Genomic DNA, 16,518 nt, shown 5'->3' on the forward strand with positions numbered 1-16,518 from the left:
TGGCCTTTTTTTCAGGGAAACCCGAATGCCGAATTCCCCTATACCGGTATAGATGGGAATTCGGCTTTAAATTCGGGATTCCTGAAAAATTTGGCCATTTAAACCCATTAAACTCATTTTGCGGCTTTTCGCGACTCCTGGGGGGCATTTTTTGCAGGTAGAGGTCCCATATTTTCAGGGTAGCAGGAAGGGACTCTCCTTGCAAGAACCTCCAGGTTTGGTGAAGATTGGGTCAGGGGGTCCGGAGTTGTGGGGTCTGGAAGGGGTTGCCCCATCCTCCTCCATTGAAATGCATTGGCAAAGTGGCTGTGTTCATAATCTTTAGTGTGATCTTTGCAATGTATCTTTGCAAAGTTTTCCCCTTGCCTCCGTAGAGATACAATGTAGATAAATTATTTCTCTTTGTCCAAAATGTCTGTTTTAAAGAAATGTGGTGCATATGGGACGAAGGTGGCTCAGTCTGACAATCATAGCACTGTCTTACATTTCTCAGTGATTCGTATAATGTTGGGGCATGTTTCATCTGTTGTTAGTTCACTTCTAAGGCTTGGCAAGAAACAGCATCTTGCCTTGAGAGCAAATGTGGTGGTGTGGTTAAGAGCGGTGGACTCTAATTGGGGGAACCGGGGTTGATTCCCCACTCCTCCCTGAGCGGTGGACTCTAATCTGGTGAAACAGGTTTGTTTCCCTGCTCCTTCACATGAAGCCTGCTGGGTGACCCTGGGCTAGTCACAGTTCTGAACTCTCTCAGCCTCACCTACCTCACAAGGTGTCTGTTGTGGGGAGAGGAAGGGAAGGAGATTGTAAGCCAGTTTGATTCTCCTTAAAAGGTGGAGAAAGTCGGCATATAAAAACCAACTCTTCTTAAGGCTTTCCTTTGGGAAAGAGCTCCTGAAGACCCGTAGAAAGAGCAGCCCAATCGGAGTGCTGAGGAACTGGAGGTTCGGGTCCGCAATCCATTGAGCACCTTGAGCCACCTCTGGCTTCCCCTCCTGTCTTTTCTTGGGCTGGCGTACCCAGTCTCTCCTGTAGCTCCTCCAGCAGCCTCTGGTTCCTTAGGGTGAGCTCCAGAGCTGGAACACTCTTGTCCCCAAAGCTCACCCCAAAAGACAGCACAGGCTGCTCCTCCTCCTCCTGCTGAGTCTCAACAATAGCTGGAGGAGGAGCAGCTTGAGCAGCAGACCCCTGCCCAGACAGGCATTCCAGCAGCAGCCTCAATGGAGAGGGCCTTGCGGGGTCTCTTCATTGCACCACCCCAGCCAGAGGCAGGGAGGTGGAAGGTGGCTGTGGAGCAGGTCTCTGCACAGGCGGGAGGAAAGCCACAATCCTCCTTTACTTTCCCCCATTCAGCTCCCCCTATCATGCTCTCCTGTTTGCCTAAGAGAAATGCCTAATCTTCTTTCTCTCCTGTTGTCCTGGAAACCTCCAAAGGCATGAAAAGGGCAACGGTGAAGCCCTTTAACTGCAGTTATTCAGCATTCTTGAATAATCCTGAAAACCCCTGAATTTTTGGGTTTTTCGGGATTAGAATAACCATCTGCGTGGGGGGATTTTCTGGTGTGTATTCAGCTGAAAATACCAGGAAGGTATTTGGAAGATATTTTTTCAGTTTGCATATTCCCAAATACACATCCCTAGTCCCCCCAAACCCACTCAGTCAGCATCCTGTCTGCAGCATTGAACTCCAGTTGAAGATTCTGAACGCTTTTCAAGGGCAGCCCCACATAGAGCACATTGTAGTAATCTAATACAGATGTAACCAGGACACACACCATATTGGTCAGATATTTTCTGCTCAGCAAAGGCCACAGCTGGCTAACCAGTTGAAGCTGGCAAAGGCATTCCTGGCTATCCAGCAATAGGGCTAGGACCAAGAGCCATCTCCAAACCAGACCTGTTCCTTCAAGGGAAGTACAACCCCATCCGGAACGGGTGACACCTTGAAGTCCTGGGTCAACCCTTCTATTCACTTCCATCTTATTGGGATTAAACTATTAGCACACATCCACTCCAAAACTGCCTCCGGGCATAACTTCATTATTTCTATAGCCTCTAGGGTTTCCTGATCTCCTGCCATGGCAGGAGATCTTCCACTGCCAATCCCTGTTTCCATCATTGCTCAGTCAGCTGGTGGGAGAAATATGAAGGGGAAAAAATCACAGCATGCTGGCATGATGCCACTTCCAGGGAAAACCCATGAGTGATATCATTCTTCTCTAGGAATTGCCAGGAACTCTGTAATTTTACCATGGAGTTTCTGGCAATTCCTTAAACATGTCACTTCCAGGTTTTCCCTGGAAGTGATGTCACATTGTTGTGCCAGCATGCCCCTGCCATGTCACCACTCCTTCAGATTGCTTCCAGTTGTTAGCCACTGGCTGTCCACCTTCCCTGCACAAGATTTTAATCTTATATCCCATTCCTAACCATATTTAAATAAATAGGGATAGATTTGAACTAGCTACCTAGTTCTTGGTATATGGCTGCTATGGAGTTCTGTTTGGCCATATAGGTGTTTCTTGTATTATAAATTTAGCATGTTGTGTTCCCAGAAGGTGTGTAGAATGTAATACTGAGTGATTACTCTTAGCTACTAGAACTGATTGTTGAATATTCTTGTTGCTTTTCAAGTGCAGTCCCATACTTACAGCCAATCACTGCAAGGCAGGCAACATGTGATTAATGTGGAACTTGAAATATCCAACACAGTACGCTTCTAAGTGTATGCTTCTATCTATAGAAATGGATTAAGATAACACATCCTTGTGTCTGCCTCTCCTTCTTTGTGGAATTTTTTGACTGGTGCAGCTTGCCAAACCATTATTTCTTTAGCTGTCTACAGCAAGACATTTTGTTTTTGTGCTGGAGAGCAATATTTAAAGAACATTTTGAGTGTGGGAACAAGTACTGAAGGTCTCTAAACCAGCTGTAGAAAGAGTACTGCGAAGATGGGGAACTTTTAGCTAATACTGAGAATTGAACATTGTTTTCAAGAATGTATGGAAACGCTGGGGAAGAACATTAAGATCCTGTATACAAAGATATGTATCTTTATGACAGTGAAGATTATGAAAAGGTAAGTTATAATTGTATAGATGGGTTTGGGGGGACAGATGTACAATTCTAGATATTTTGAAGTGATAGATGACCGAATAATTTTTTCCAGGGGGGGACGGACTGTGATGGAAAACATACAGACTTTTCATGTTGAACTTAAATTTACCTTATAACTGCATAAACACAATATATTTAATGAATAATATAGCTCAAAATTTACTATTGGTATATTTATGATTTTTCACAGTATAAATGCTTTAGTTTTATTCAAAACAGAATTATAAATATAACCATTGTTATAAACGAGATTATGAGCCGCTGCATCCCAAGATACTTAAGAATATGTTAGTTTTCAATAGTTGGGAAAATAAAAAAGTACAACTGTTCAGTAAAAAGGATTTTTATTATGGGGGCGTACAATTCCATGTAGTTCAGTAATACCATGCAGAACCTAAAGAAGTCATATTTTTAGAGACAAAATTAAAAAAATAAAAAGCTCAATAATATGATAAAAGCGGTAGCAATATGTTTGCATGTTCCGTTGACTTTTTAGTAATTTTAAACTTCCCAATAGTATATTATAATAACATGCAGCAGATATTATAGTAACTATGGGCAAAAATCATGACCTCACATGATTTGTTTTATTTATATCATCCTTTTAAGTAAATAATATATCCTAGAAAACCAGGCTATCTCAGTACTTGCAAACTCAGATTTATTTCTCTGAGGATCAGTTTCTGAAAGAACTAGCACTTCTTCTAAACTTTCAACTTGAGCTTCTTAAACTTTAGAGAATGGAAGACTTCATTAATTGAAATAGTTCATAACTCTTTCACATGTTAGTTACTAGTCAATATCCTATTCCCACTCTGCTGTGGGGAGATCTGTGACAGAAAAAACAACCCCTGGAAAGGTGCAGAGAAAATAGTAACTGCATCAGAATCCATAGCCACCCTGGTGTAAATCACTAATCATGGAGTATAATGCCTCTGATGCCCTGTAACAGGCTAGCAGAGACAACATTCTGGCACATGCTGAGGTGGCAATGCCCTTCTGATCCAGGGCCCTCCAGTTAGGTTTGCCAGGTTCCTCTTCGCCACCGGCAGGAGATTTTTGGGGTGGAGCCTGAGGAGGGTGGGGTTTGTGGAGGGGAGAGACTTCAATGCCATAGAGTTCAATTGCCAAAGCGGCCATTTTTCTCTAGGCAATCTGATCTCTATTGGCTGGAGATCCGTTAAATTAGCAGGAGATCTCCTGCTACTACCTGGCAGTTGGCAACCCTACCTCCAGTCCATACACAGAACACATCAAATGATGGAACCAAGTGAACACAGTACCCATCACTGGAAGGAACACTTGGTGTGCCCTGTAACACCCATCGTGTAATTATTTATACCCTATCTTTCCTTTGTGGGTCAAGGTGGCTTAAAATTCCAAATTTTAAAACATACAGAGTACAATAAAACCCCAAGTTACCTTTCCAAGTAATACCTATGGAAGTGGTGAGCTCCCCCTCACTGACAGCCTTGCAGCAGCTGGGATGCTTTAGGCTGATCCTGCATTGAGCTGCGGGTTGGAGTAGATGGCCTCTATGTCCTCTTCCAACTCTATGGTTCCCCTTCCCTCCAAAAATACCTATAGTCTACACCTTGTTAAAAGCCTTAGTAAATAAAGTGGTTTTGCAAAACCTCCTAAAAAGCTCTAAAGATGGCATCCTTCACCTCCATTTCCATGGGTATAATGGCTTACATTAAATGAGCATCTGTGTTGGATCAGTCCAGTGGTCCATCTAGTCCAGCATCCTGCTTCATACAGTGGCCCACTAGATGGCCACTGGAGGCCTACAAGCAGGGCATGAGACCAAGGTTGTCCCCTTTTTGTCTGAACATGAAAGTTCCAATTACTCATTGTGCTAATGAACCTACCCTCCATAAACCTGTCTGTGAGAATGGAATGTGGTGTGTTCTTTGGACCTTCAACTAACAGAAGTGGGAGGAGGGGTGATCTTGCCTGATTCGTTTGCTCACTGCAACCCCTTGACTCACATGGATTTTTTTTTTTGCCTGCTGAGCTCACTGACCCTTGTCAGTGCCCTTTTGCTGGTCCCTGGTAGCTGCTGGAAAAGGGGAAGGTCAAGCAAACATTCATTTCTGCTGGTGGAACATCTGTAGGATGCAACCAAATATTTCTGAATGAGCCATCAATTAACAAGAGTTTTGGTAGTGCCAGGAGAAAGAAAGAAATGAAATTTATATTAAAAAATGACAAATGTTGCAAGATTTGACAAGAGCATGAATATGGGAAGGTAAAGGTTGAGCAGAAGAGAAAGTAACTCTTACATTCTGTGCTTGGAAGGAGGAAACACCATCAAGGTTAACTGAAGGGGAAAAGAAAGAGGATGTGTGAAAGATGAAGGATTTTTTTTTTGAGATAACAGTTGCCCAAGACATAATAGACTAATGGAGATATTAGACAGAATAGAAGAGACTGTGTGGGAAGAAACATACAAAATTGTAAACTGTCAGCACAGAAATGATAGGAAATTCCAGAAGAAAGAACTTAAACATTATTGAGTAGAGGCCCTATCATCAACAGAAGAACATCAACAGAAATAGTGAAGGGATGAAAAGATACTTTAATATGAACTTTTCAAACAGTTCTATCTGTATGCAGAGAACATAGCATGAACATGAGATATCCAGACTAGAAAGAGAAGAGGGGAAAAGAAAAAGAGAAATGCTTTGTAACTGAAAGATCAAGAGTTCAGGGAAAACATTAGAAGAAAGAGACTGATTAAAAATATGAACTAAATAAATAATGCAGGGTAGCTGCCATATTTAAGGACTCAGAAACTAGTAAGGCCACACCTTCCTCCCAGTATGATTCTGGAAGAAGTCTGGCCTTGTGGATGACATTTGTGTCAACTAGAACTGGTTATAGGCATTAGGAGCCAACCCAGAATGTCAGTCCTGTATCCCAGTGTGGAACAATGCTATTCTGTTTGGCAACCGCCAGCATTCATAGTATCCCAAAGGCCTTTTCAGAGAGCATAGAGCCAATTGAATTGGTTCAACCCACAAAATGGCCACAAGGTGTAATGTAACCAATGTGGTTTCAAGGTTAGAATACTGAACTAAGATCTGAGAGACCCAGATTTGAATCCCTCTGCTGCCACGGAAGCTCCCTTGGTGACCTTGGTCCAGTTAGAAGGAAGAATCAAACTGGCTTACAATCACCTTCCCTTCCCCTCCTCACAACAGACACCTCGTGAGGTAGGTGGGGCTCAGAGAGCTCTAAAAGAGCTGAAAGAGAGCTCTAAGAGAGACTAGCCCAAGGTCACCAGCTGGCTTCATGTGTAGGAGTGAGGAAACCAACCCAGTTCACCAGATTAGTGTCCGCCGCTCATGTGTAAGAGTGGGGAATCAAATCCAGTTCTCCAGATTAGAGTCCACCTCTCCAAACCACCGCTCTTAACCACTATACCATGCTGGCTCCTCTCTCTCAACCTTACCTACTTTACAGGGCTGCTGTTGTGAGACTAAAATGCAAGAAGAGAGAATGATTTTGTAAGATGCTTTAGGTACCAACTGGGGAGAGAAACAAGAGTATAAATATCTATACAAATACACTGATAAAGTTTGAGACTGAAACAGCATTGTCAGATAGACCTGCTCTAACAGATTCATCAGGTATCACATAATGGGTAGGCATTTTTAAAACAACTGCCCAACATGTCAAACCCCTCCTGAGCCAAAGGACTTCCAAAAGCAGACTGAAATAAGGCATGGCAGCCTGCTGTTCAAAGAAATAGGTTTTGTTTTAATCTACTGGGTATGTCCCCCCACCCTTGATTATGCCTAAAGCAGTTCTTTATATCCTGATTATTAGTCTTCCACTCAGAGGCTTATGCTGTATGACAGAAAATTGATAATGACTGAAATAACTTGTTTATAAACAAGAAAATGAAAAATTAAATTATCTATGTGCTTCTGCAGTAGTAATCTACAGTACAGATTAATTCAGTTGATCTACAGTATGTTATAGTTCAGAATTGTTCCTTTAGGCTAATAAATGAAGTACCTCAGTTTTAGTAGTACCATTCCCCTTTTTCCTGAGGCAGAAATCTATAAATGTCTAGGCTTGAAATCTTGGAATGACTTCCCATTGTTCATCTTGGTATATATCTAAGCCCCCCCCCAAAAAAAACCAGTTAATTGCCTGCTAGAGAATACTTCTGAAAATAGCTTTATTGTGTGTGTTTGCAAGTAAGTGAGGGTCTGTGTATTGAGCATACAAAAGTAAAAGTAGCAGTAGATGATTCACAATCTAGTGGACTTACAAACAAATCATAAATATGTTTACTCAAATATATCTGAAGGAACTTAATTCCTAGTAAGTATTCCTAGAATTGCCGCTGAATGCTGTTATTGAGCACTGATAGTAGCCCTGGGCAAATTAAATCTGCATGTCAGTACTATATTAAATACATGGGAATGAACAGACCTATGAGTGCTTCAGGTTGCTGACCCAGGGCTAAATGGGAGGGAATGCCGGCGCACTATCGTTAAGTAATAAATTTCTTGATTGGCCATTTATTACAACTTATTTTTATTAAACAACAACTTTCAAAACAGTTATGAAGATAGAAATGGAATTGGAATGTAATCGGCCACAACTTGGAATTGGCAACAGCTGCGACCCCCGTGGCGCAGCATGTACGATGTGTCAGGTGCCCAGGCCGTCCCCAATGCGGCCTGCTGTGCCAACCCACCCACAGCGGTCCTGCTGTGAGCAACCGGAACGGTGGGCCCAGAAGTCACCAGGACGATTGCCACTGGGTGTTTTCGACCGCCGTTTGGGAAGAGGCAGACGGCCTGCCCTTCAGCCAGGGCGTATCCTTTAAGCCTCTCCCAGCACCCCATATTGGGATTCCCAAAGTTAGGAAAGCGACCCCTCCAGTTTGCTTTTCCTTCCGAACTGACACATCTCCATGCCTATCCGCCAAAAAGCAGCGCTGGGCCCCTTTACTCACAGGCCAGTGCAGCTTCCGCCACTTCTCACAGCTGAAGCCAATTCATCAAGCCCCTTCTAATGCTCTGGAGCCAAAGATCCTTGCCCCAGCTGGTGAGGTGCACACCGTCCCAATGGTATAATGCTGCCATGCGGAAAAAAATGTCCCATTGACGTATTACTGTTCCCCCCCAATCTGACCACTTCTCTGCCAATTGCGTTGGTGACCTTCCTCCTTGCCACATATATGCGCCTGATGTTGCGGGCACCTCTCCAAGACCTCCTTTTGAGTAAATCAGACCAAAAGATTACCATGCCCGGACATGCCGCTGACAAAGCTGCCAAGTCCCGGCAGGCTTCCTTTTCCAGATCTTTTCCCCGTGTGCTGCAAAGGAAAACCAAAGCGTGAGGGGCCCCGTGCTCCTTCAACAACTGCCACCTCACCGGCATTAATGAATGCCATATGCATGCCCCGTTGGCCCAGCCAATAAATCTGGACAGCTCGCTCCAGGCCCAAATGCCGTCCCCATCTGGCTGCCGTGGCATACCTTCCATTCCAAAAAACGATGCTGTGGCCCACAATCCACACCGTTCGAAAATGTCCTGAAACTCATAAGCACAATTAAAAGAAAACCCGGTCAGGCCAGACATAGTTTTTGAATGCGGCTGAACGCCATTGACCAATGGCTTGTATCCGTTCCGTTGCCAGGCCTGCCCTGGCTGCCATCATGGCCGCTCCTATGCGGAAGGAGTGTCCCCCCATATTCCGATGCAGGGAACCCCATCCTGCTGATTGTGGCTCGGAACACACTGACAATCTGGTATCTCGTAAATGGTGTGCGGACTGCGTGGATAAATAAGTACCCTTCGCCTTTTTGGCATATTCTTAAAAACTTCCCCAATGCCCTGCATGGGCACGGCCCCTTTTTACCTGTGGCATGTAGCTGAAACGATGCCCCTTTTCCACATTGGTCCGTTTTGGACCTCCTTATTACCAGCGTTAATGCCTTGGAGGAAATACGAGCATCCCCCAATCTAAGTGCCCTCCCGGACTCATCGTAGCGGGATTGTGCCACCAATTTACCAACCTTGAGAGCCCCGAAGAAGGCGATGGACAATGCTGCCTCGAACAAAGGTGACCTGCATGTCGAGGGGAGACAGGAGTTAATCTCGGCCAGCATGAATAAAGTAACAGGCCTCCTGTCATCTCCAGCGGCTGGTGGGTTTCGCTTCCAGCCCCTCACGGCCCGCCTCGCCCGGAATGACCTGCAAGGGTCGGGAAACCCGTGGGCTTTGGAAAAGAATGATATGGCTGCCACTTCAACTCCAATGGTCCTGGCAGTGTATCCCGAGTCTTTTAGCTGGGCTAGATATTGAAGTGTCAATGTTTCTGTGATTGACCTTGTGCTGGGTCTCCCTGCACGTTGCAAAAAACCCTGGAATTGTGTCATGACTCTGTCATATGCTCGGACTTTAACCGGGGAAATTGAATTACGAATGCCGGACATAATACCCTGTCCCCAAGAGCCCACAACTCCTCCGGATAGGGTAGCGGAAGCTGGTCTGCCTCCGGTGCCAAACGACAGAATTTTTCCAGCTGCAAACGAGACAACGCATCTGCTAAGCAGTTGTCTAAGCCAGGTACATGTTGTGCTATAAAGGTAATATTATTTGATAAACATGTTAAAACCAAGTGGCGAACTAGCCGCATAACTCTTTCAGACCTAGATGTCGGCCGGCTGACCATTTTGTCTCCGGCTCCTCGCGCTCCTCGCGCCCCTCCCGCCGCAGGCAGCAAACATGGCTCCCGTTGAGGCAGGAACCAGAGCTTTCTCAAAATGTAGTGGTAAGGGTCCATCAGTGTAATTGAAATGCAGCATGATGGGAGACTAGGGTTGCCAGGTGTCTCTTTGCCACCGGCGGGAGGTTTTTGAGGTGGAGCCTGAGGAGGGCGGGGTTTGGGAAGGGGAGGGACCAATGCCATAGAATCCAATTGCTAAAGTGGCCATTTTCTCCAGGTGAACTGATCTCTATCAGCTGGAGATCAGTTGTAATAGCAGGAGATCTCCAGCTATTACCTGGAGGTTGGCAACCCTATGGGAGACCCACATTCTCATCAGTAATTTCTGATATAAAGATGTTCTGTTAATTAACTATGAAATAGATTCAGGCACCTTAGAGATCAACAAGATTTTCATGACATAAGCTTCTAAGAGTTACAGCTCCCTTCATATACCTATGAGATAGTATATAAGATTTTCTTTATACATTTTTTTGTGGAGGATAGGCACCTTAAATTGTTGATTTAAGGAGCCAGTTTTATTCAATTAATATTAACTTCCCAGCTTTCTAATTTGTATATTTATTGAACAATTGTTGACACTAATTGTTCCATCTTCAGCTGCCCTCAAGGATCAGACAAGACCTAATGGACTTAAGGTGGAGGAGGGTAGATTTCAGTGTTACATTAGGAGAAACAGTTGAACAATAGAGCAAATTACCTAGTGGGTGGTGGGGTCTCAGTTGAGGCTTTCAAACAGAGGCTATTGGGAACGCTGTTTGGATTTCCTTCTGAGCAGGGGATTGATCTGTAAAGCCCCTTCATATTGTATGATTATATATTTATAAGGATAGTTAGAAATCTTCACAAATCATTAAGAATTAGACAACATTGGTTAGATAAAAGGATAATGTCACCCGTGTGTTGAAAGATCAACTGGCTATCCCAGAATTGTTTTGGGATCAATTGAAAGTCTTGTTTTTTTTATATTCGGCCTGCAGTGGGTTGGGGTTGGGGTGATGGAAGTGCTGCCTCCTCGCATATAGTCCAGCCTGACAGCTAAGATCCTCTACTCAAGCCATACTTTCTGTGCCCCAAACTGCAAAAGTTAAACAGGTGGCCTGGAAACCAGAGGCAAGCGGAAGGCATCATTTAAGTGTCATGTTAATACTTATGCTTTTTTACAATCCTAATTCCTATTTCATTGTTCACTGAATGTCCTATCCTGTCAATTGTATTGACTCACTGTGTTGGAATCTGCCTTGAGTCCAGGTAAGAAAGGCAGACTATAAATAATGTAAATAAATAATACATAAAATAAAGGCTTTTTCAGTGGTGGTACCTTGCCTTTGGAAGACTCTTCTCCTTGAGGCTTGCCTCCTGCCTCCTTTCCTGTAAGTACCAGGCCAAAGCATTTCTCTTTATCCAAGCTTTTAACTAAGGGATTCCATCTTGTAAAACTAATTTATGGTCTACTGCTGGCCTAAAGACTGTTTCGTCAATACCATGTTAGACTGCTTGGCTTGCTTTAATTCGCTGTTTTTATTGGCATGTTTTCAATGACTTGGTCTTAATTTATTTTATTGACTTGGCTGAGTTTTTATTGATTTGTTTTTATTGACATTATTTAGTTTTATTGACTTGGTTTTATTGTCTTGCTTGGTTTTGTTTTATTGTTTTAATCATGAGCTACCTTGAACAGGTCCAGAGAGGAAGCATAGAACAGAATAAATAAATAAATGTGTTCTTTTACAAACAAAACACAGAAGTTATTAGTTACTGATTGTGCATACACCACAAGACACAATCATTGTTGTGTGTGTTTGCAGGATATAGGGTGATATATATTATATATCAGAGCCAGCATGTAGTGGTTAATAGTGGGAGATTCTAATCTGGAGAACCGGGTTCGATTCCCCACTCGTCCACATGAAGCCTGCTGGGTGACCTTGGGCCAGTCAGTTGTCTCACAACTCTCTCAACCCACGCAGACGCAGGCAATGGCAAGCCACTTCTGAACATCTCTTGCCTTGAAAAACCCTACAGGGTTGCTGTAAGTTGGCGTGCGTGTGTGTGCGCGCGCGCACACACACACACACACTGTATATCATGACACATGTTAAGTTCTATTTGCAATACAGTTGAATTTTATTGTGGTTCATTTGTAAACACCACAGAATGGATTGGGGCCAGTGGCAATATCTATTTGTGGAGGAAGTGCATGCGCATACCCTCCCTCCCTGTAATTGGGAGCATTGCTTTTAAAAAAAAAACTTTCTGCATGTGTAGACACCATCTCACAAGTCAGTAATTACATATACGTGGGGGGAGGGGTCAGTTTTCTTATGCCCGCTTCCCCTCCCCCACTTTCTGCTGAAACTGCTCTGTGGGGCTTAGATTCTGTAACTAGAGACACTTTAAGTGTTTGGCCAACAGTAGCAACTTTTAGAGAGCAATAGCTGTTAATCACCCAGCCCTATGGTTGTGTTCCGAGTGTTCACCATTTGCAAAATGGGGAGGAGTGCTGCCGGTACTGAGCTGCCAGCATGGTGATATACTAACAGCATATCCATGTGTGTGGGGTGTCCTCTGCATAGGGCAATCTAAAGTACTAATGAAATACCTTATTCAGAAAAGAAAGGTTCTCTTTGCACAGTAACTGTTAATAGGGATCATGATGTTTAAAGAAATCTTCAGTGGATAAAACATTTTAGTCAAGTATTTCTAGGAAGAAATCTGAGGTAACCTAGAGGTAATGACTAGTGCAATTACCGGGACATTGGAAACTGTAATTATAGAATCTTCTCACTGTGAAATGAATAAAACCCCTAAGAGATTTCACTTCTCATGTTGAATTGTTTGTATGTTATCGCTTACAGCCAGGTGTATGTGTGAATCCCTGCATTTTAATTCTTGTTATTAGTTGTCTCTTGAATTATTAGCCATTTAAATCACAAACAAGGAAGTGTACATTTTGATAGATGGTAATATTTGTGATATGAAGAATTTGAGCTGTAATACTTTTCAGTCGTTGCTTAATACTGTCAGTGTAAAAGATGTAATTAGGGTGGTTTGGTTTTATATTTAATGAACAGAAATGGATTATTTTTAATATATATTTGGGATGTGGGATGTGGAATGGTATAGTATAGCCCAATCTCATCAGATCTCAGAAGCTAAGCTGGGTCAGTACTTGGAGGGGAGACCTCCAAGGAAGATGCTGCAGAGGAAGGCCGTGGCAAACCACCTCTGCTTAATCACTTGCTTGTAAACCCCACCAGGGGTCACTATAAGTTGGCTGCGACTTGACAGCACTTTGCATGCGCGCACACACATATTTGTACCATCACATTCAAGATGATAACATATTCACTATGAAACTCCTACTTTCTAATGATGAAGGCGCCTTTTTGTGACCAGTTATTTAATTTTGGTAAATGTTAATGGCTTATTTTGTTGAGGAGAGCAATTATTTAAACAGTAGGGAATCTCTTTTGGGAAGGAGGATGTAGTCCTTTTCCTGAACTTCATAAGGTTGTCTCCATGCTGTGCTGGATTGTCTCTGTATGCCTACTTATAGGCACACATTTTGTACCTGTGAAAACGTGATAACCTCTCCCCTAGAAGCCTTTTCCATTACTGTTTGGATTTGTAATGCGGTTGCTCGAGTACCACAAACATCTGCTACTGTGGGAAGAAAATCTGCTACAAGTGTTAGATTACTATAATGAACCTAAAAAGGTACCACAATTTTTTTTTAAATTAATCACTCTGTTCTTGTCTTGTAAACATTGAAGCTCTGCATAGGAATAGGAGTCTTTTGTAGCATCTTAAAGACTAGCAAAATTTATTTTATCATAAGCTTTTGTGGAATAGAGCCCACTTCATTAGATGCATGCAATGGGTCTTTCTTAGGCCAAGAATTAAGGTTGCCAGCTCCGACCTGGGAAAATAATTATTTTAATAATACGAACAGAGACACGTACAGGTTGTATAGAAAACATTCTGTGGATAATAAAAGACAGTGAAAATGATTCACAAATATGTTGGTTCCCACACATTTGCTCTTTCTGTGCTTAGAAAAACAAATAGTCAGTATACATCTGAACCATTTATTTATCCTCTGACTCACCATCATCAAAGTGTGCATCTTAAAGCCTCTGCAATTGAAAGGCAATGTGTACATTTTAAAAATTCTGGATCTATACAATGGCTATGAACAAGTGGTATTTCATGGCAGTTGTGGCCAGCATGGTGGTTAAGAGTGGTGGTTTGAAGCAGTGGACTCTGATCTGGAGCACTGGGTTTGATTCCCCACTCTTCCACATGAGCGGTGGATGCTAATCTGCTGAACAGGATTTGTTTCCCCACTCCTACACATGAAGCCAGCTGGGTGACCTTGGGCTAGTCACAGCTCTCTTAGAGCTCTCTCAGCCCCACCTCAGCACTTCTGTTTTCCTTGTCAAAACACAGCTGATTGATAGTGGCATCTCTTCAAATGAAACAGCATGGTCTATTCCACATTAGAGAATCCACCAGTTTCAATATCTAATTTACTGGATGGAGCTTTGGCAATGAATTAGTAGCTTGGGGATCTTATAACATCTTCTTTTCTTTTGCCAATTTGCTAGTAAGAGAACTGTTCTGCTTTCCCATTCTACTGACACAACGTTTTCCTTCAAAGCAGTATAAAACCTTTTATTAAGACCAAAGAGGATATCGTGAAGCAGTGTGGAAGCTTTCATTTTTATCAGGGTGGATATTTAAAAAGAAAAAGGAGGAGACAGAAAATTAAATATTTGAGGTCATGGTATTAAGGCCTGTATCTTGTGCAGGATGCATTATAGATTTAATTAAATTAGGTGGTGCTTGATGGAGCTAGTTTTCAGGAAAGCAGGGATATTGGCAATCTCCTCTTGAGTGTTTAATCAAATGTCCTTCCAGCACCAAAATGCTGTTTTGCTTGCACATGTTTTGCTCGCACATGCTTCCTTTTGATATCTATCTCAGTTGGTGCACTGTACTGTAGTATCTCTCAAAGACTGCATCAATTTGACTGAATCTTCATTAGCTTGATAGTTACTGATCCTTGTGGTTTACCAAGTGCATTTACTAACTTCTGTTCATCAAAAATTAATGGGGTTGCCAACCTCCAGGTACTAGCTGGAAATCTCCTGCTATTACAACTGATCTCCAGCTTATAGAGATCAGTTTCTCTGGAGAAAATGGCCGCTTTGGCAATTGGACCCTGTGGCATTTAAGTCCCTCCCCTCCCCAAACTCTGCCTTCCTCAGGCTCTGCCCAAAAAAAATCCCATCGGTGGTGCAGAGGAACCTGGCAACCCTAATAATTAAACTTGTACCATGTCACTAGAGTTATGAAACAATCAGTCATTGAAACTAACTGTTTTGATGACAGAATTTTAGTTTTAAATTTGTTTTTACTTTAATTTTAATTAGCCTGATGAGTACAGGGAGTGACCTGTGATTCCATGTATCATTCAGTTCTTCTCCAGTTATATACTAGGTCACAACTTTTGCATGAGACTCCTGTCTACTTTTAGAATGTCTTCTTGCTGTAAAGTTATCTTCCTGTTGACAACTTTGAGCTGAAGTTCAAAGCATTGATGTTCTTTATTGTATTATGACTGGTATGACTAGTCTTTTTTGGGCAAATTTTTCTTATCGTTCTTGTCCTAAATTCCCAGGATTCTGAAGTGAATCCTGAATATTCCTGTAGTCCTGTTTGAAATGTTCTCTACAGGAGTTGGAGCCTTGTCGGGGGGGGGGGGGATTAAATGCCTGCAGAATAGCTAGCCACTCTGCCTCTGTAAGAGAGGGGGCAGGGATGCTGGGAGCTGCCATGGGCCCCTGGACAAAGATTCTACCTGCCCTCCTCATATAACCCTGATCCAAACCAAATATAATAACAAAACAAATCAATTGACTTGTTGTTACCATGATTCTATAGTAATAAAAGAATTGGCCTGTCCATCCATCAGTCCATTTGTGGCAGGCATAACTCATCAGAGAATAAAGTTAGAAGACTCAAAATACTAGAATGATATTCTAAAAACCCAGTGGGACTTGATTCTGTCTAACACGATTGACCTGCATGGCTAAAATGTTTAATGCACCTAACTGGCACTTCTATTGAAGTCTTCTCAGCTTTAATGTATTTTTTTCCAGATCTTCTCAGAGTATACCCGAGTCTGTGTAAGCTTTTCTGTGTTGACCCAGAAATTGCTGAATGCAAATTTAATCTGTAAGAAGCTGTTTCTTTGTATGTTAGAATGTGCTCCTGAACTATGTAAATGCATGATTTAATTTGTTACGCATTCTCTTGTTTGGAAACGTTGTTTTAGGGCGAAAAATGTTTTAACTGCTTTGGTTTGTCAACCCACTGGGTCAATTTTGGTGAAGCTTTTGACAGAGTTCTCCAGTCTCAGGGAAAAGAGCCTGTGGTCCCAGTTTTAATGCATTTTTATATTTCCGACGTAAATTGATACTAACAGCATTACATTAATTTTTGTTCACTTTTCAAAAATAATTTGTGTTCCTATCAAAATCTGGTCAAATCTCCCTGTACACCTGTGACCTGTGTGAGCAGTTCTGTGACTAGCCCTTCAGCATCAGTTGTCATTTTTACAAGTAACAGTGCAGGTTAAA

The 16,518-nt window shown here is 42.6% G+C and overlaps 1 protein-coding gene across 7 annotated transcripts in view; it reads left to right on the forward strand.

Moving 5' to 3' along the window:
* The window catches only part of CACNB2 (calcium voltage-gated channel auxiliary subunit beta 2), a 153,425-nt gene that overhangs the window by 77,095 nt on the left and 59,812 nt on the right, over positions 1–16,518 (forward strand). Inside the window, exon 1 of one of the 7 annotated variants that reach the window (XM_056857016.1) lies at positions 2,969–3,076. The exons of the other annotated variants lie outside the window; for them this stretch is intronic. Coding sequence (XP_056712994.1) covers positions 3,044–3,076 — 33 coding nt within the window. The 5' untranslated portion in view covers positions 2,969–3,043. Of the gene's footprint in view, positions 1–2,968; positions 3,077–16,518 lie in introns of those variants that run through there. 7 annotated transcript variants of the gene reach the window in all.

Source organism: Euleptes europaea, chromosome 11 (genome assembly GCF_029931775.1).
Source record: "Euleptes europaea isolate rEulEur1 chromosome 11, rEulEur1.hap1, whole genome shotgun sequence".
NCBI lineage: Eukaryota > Metazoa > Chordata > Lepidosauria > Squamata > Sphaerodactylidae > Euleptes > Euleptes europaea.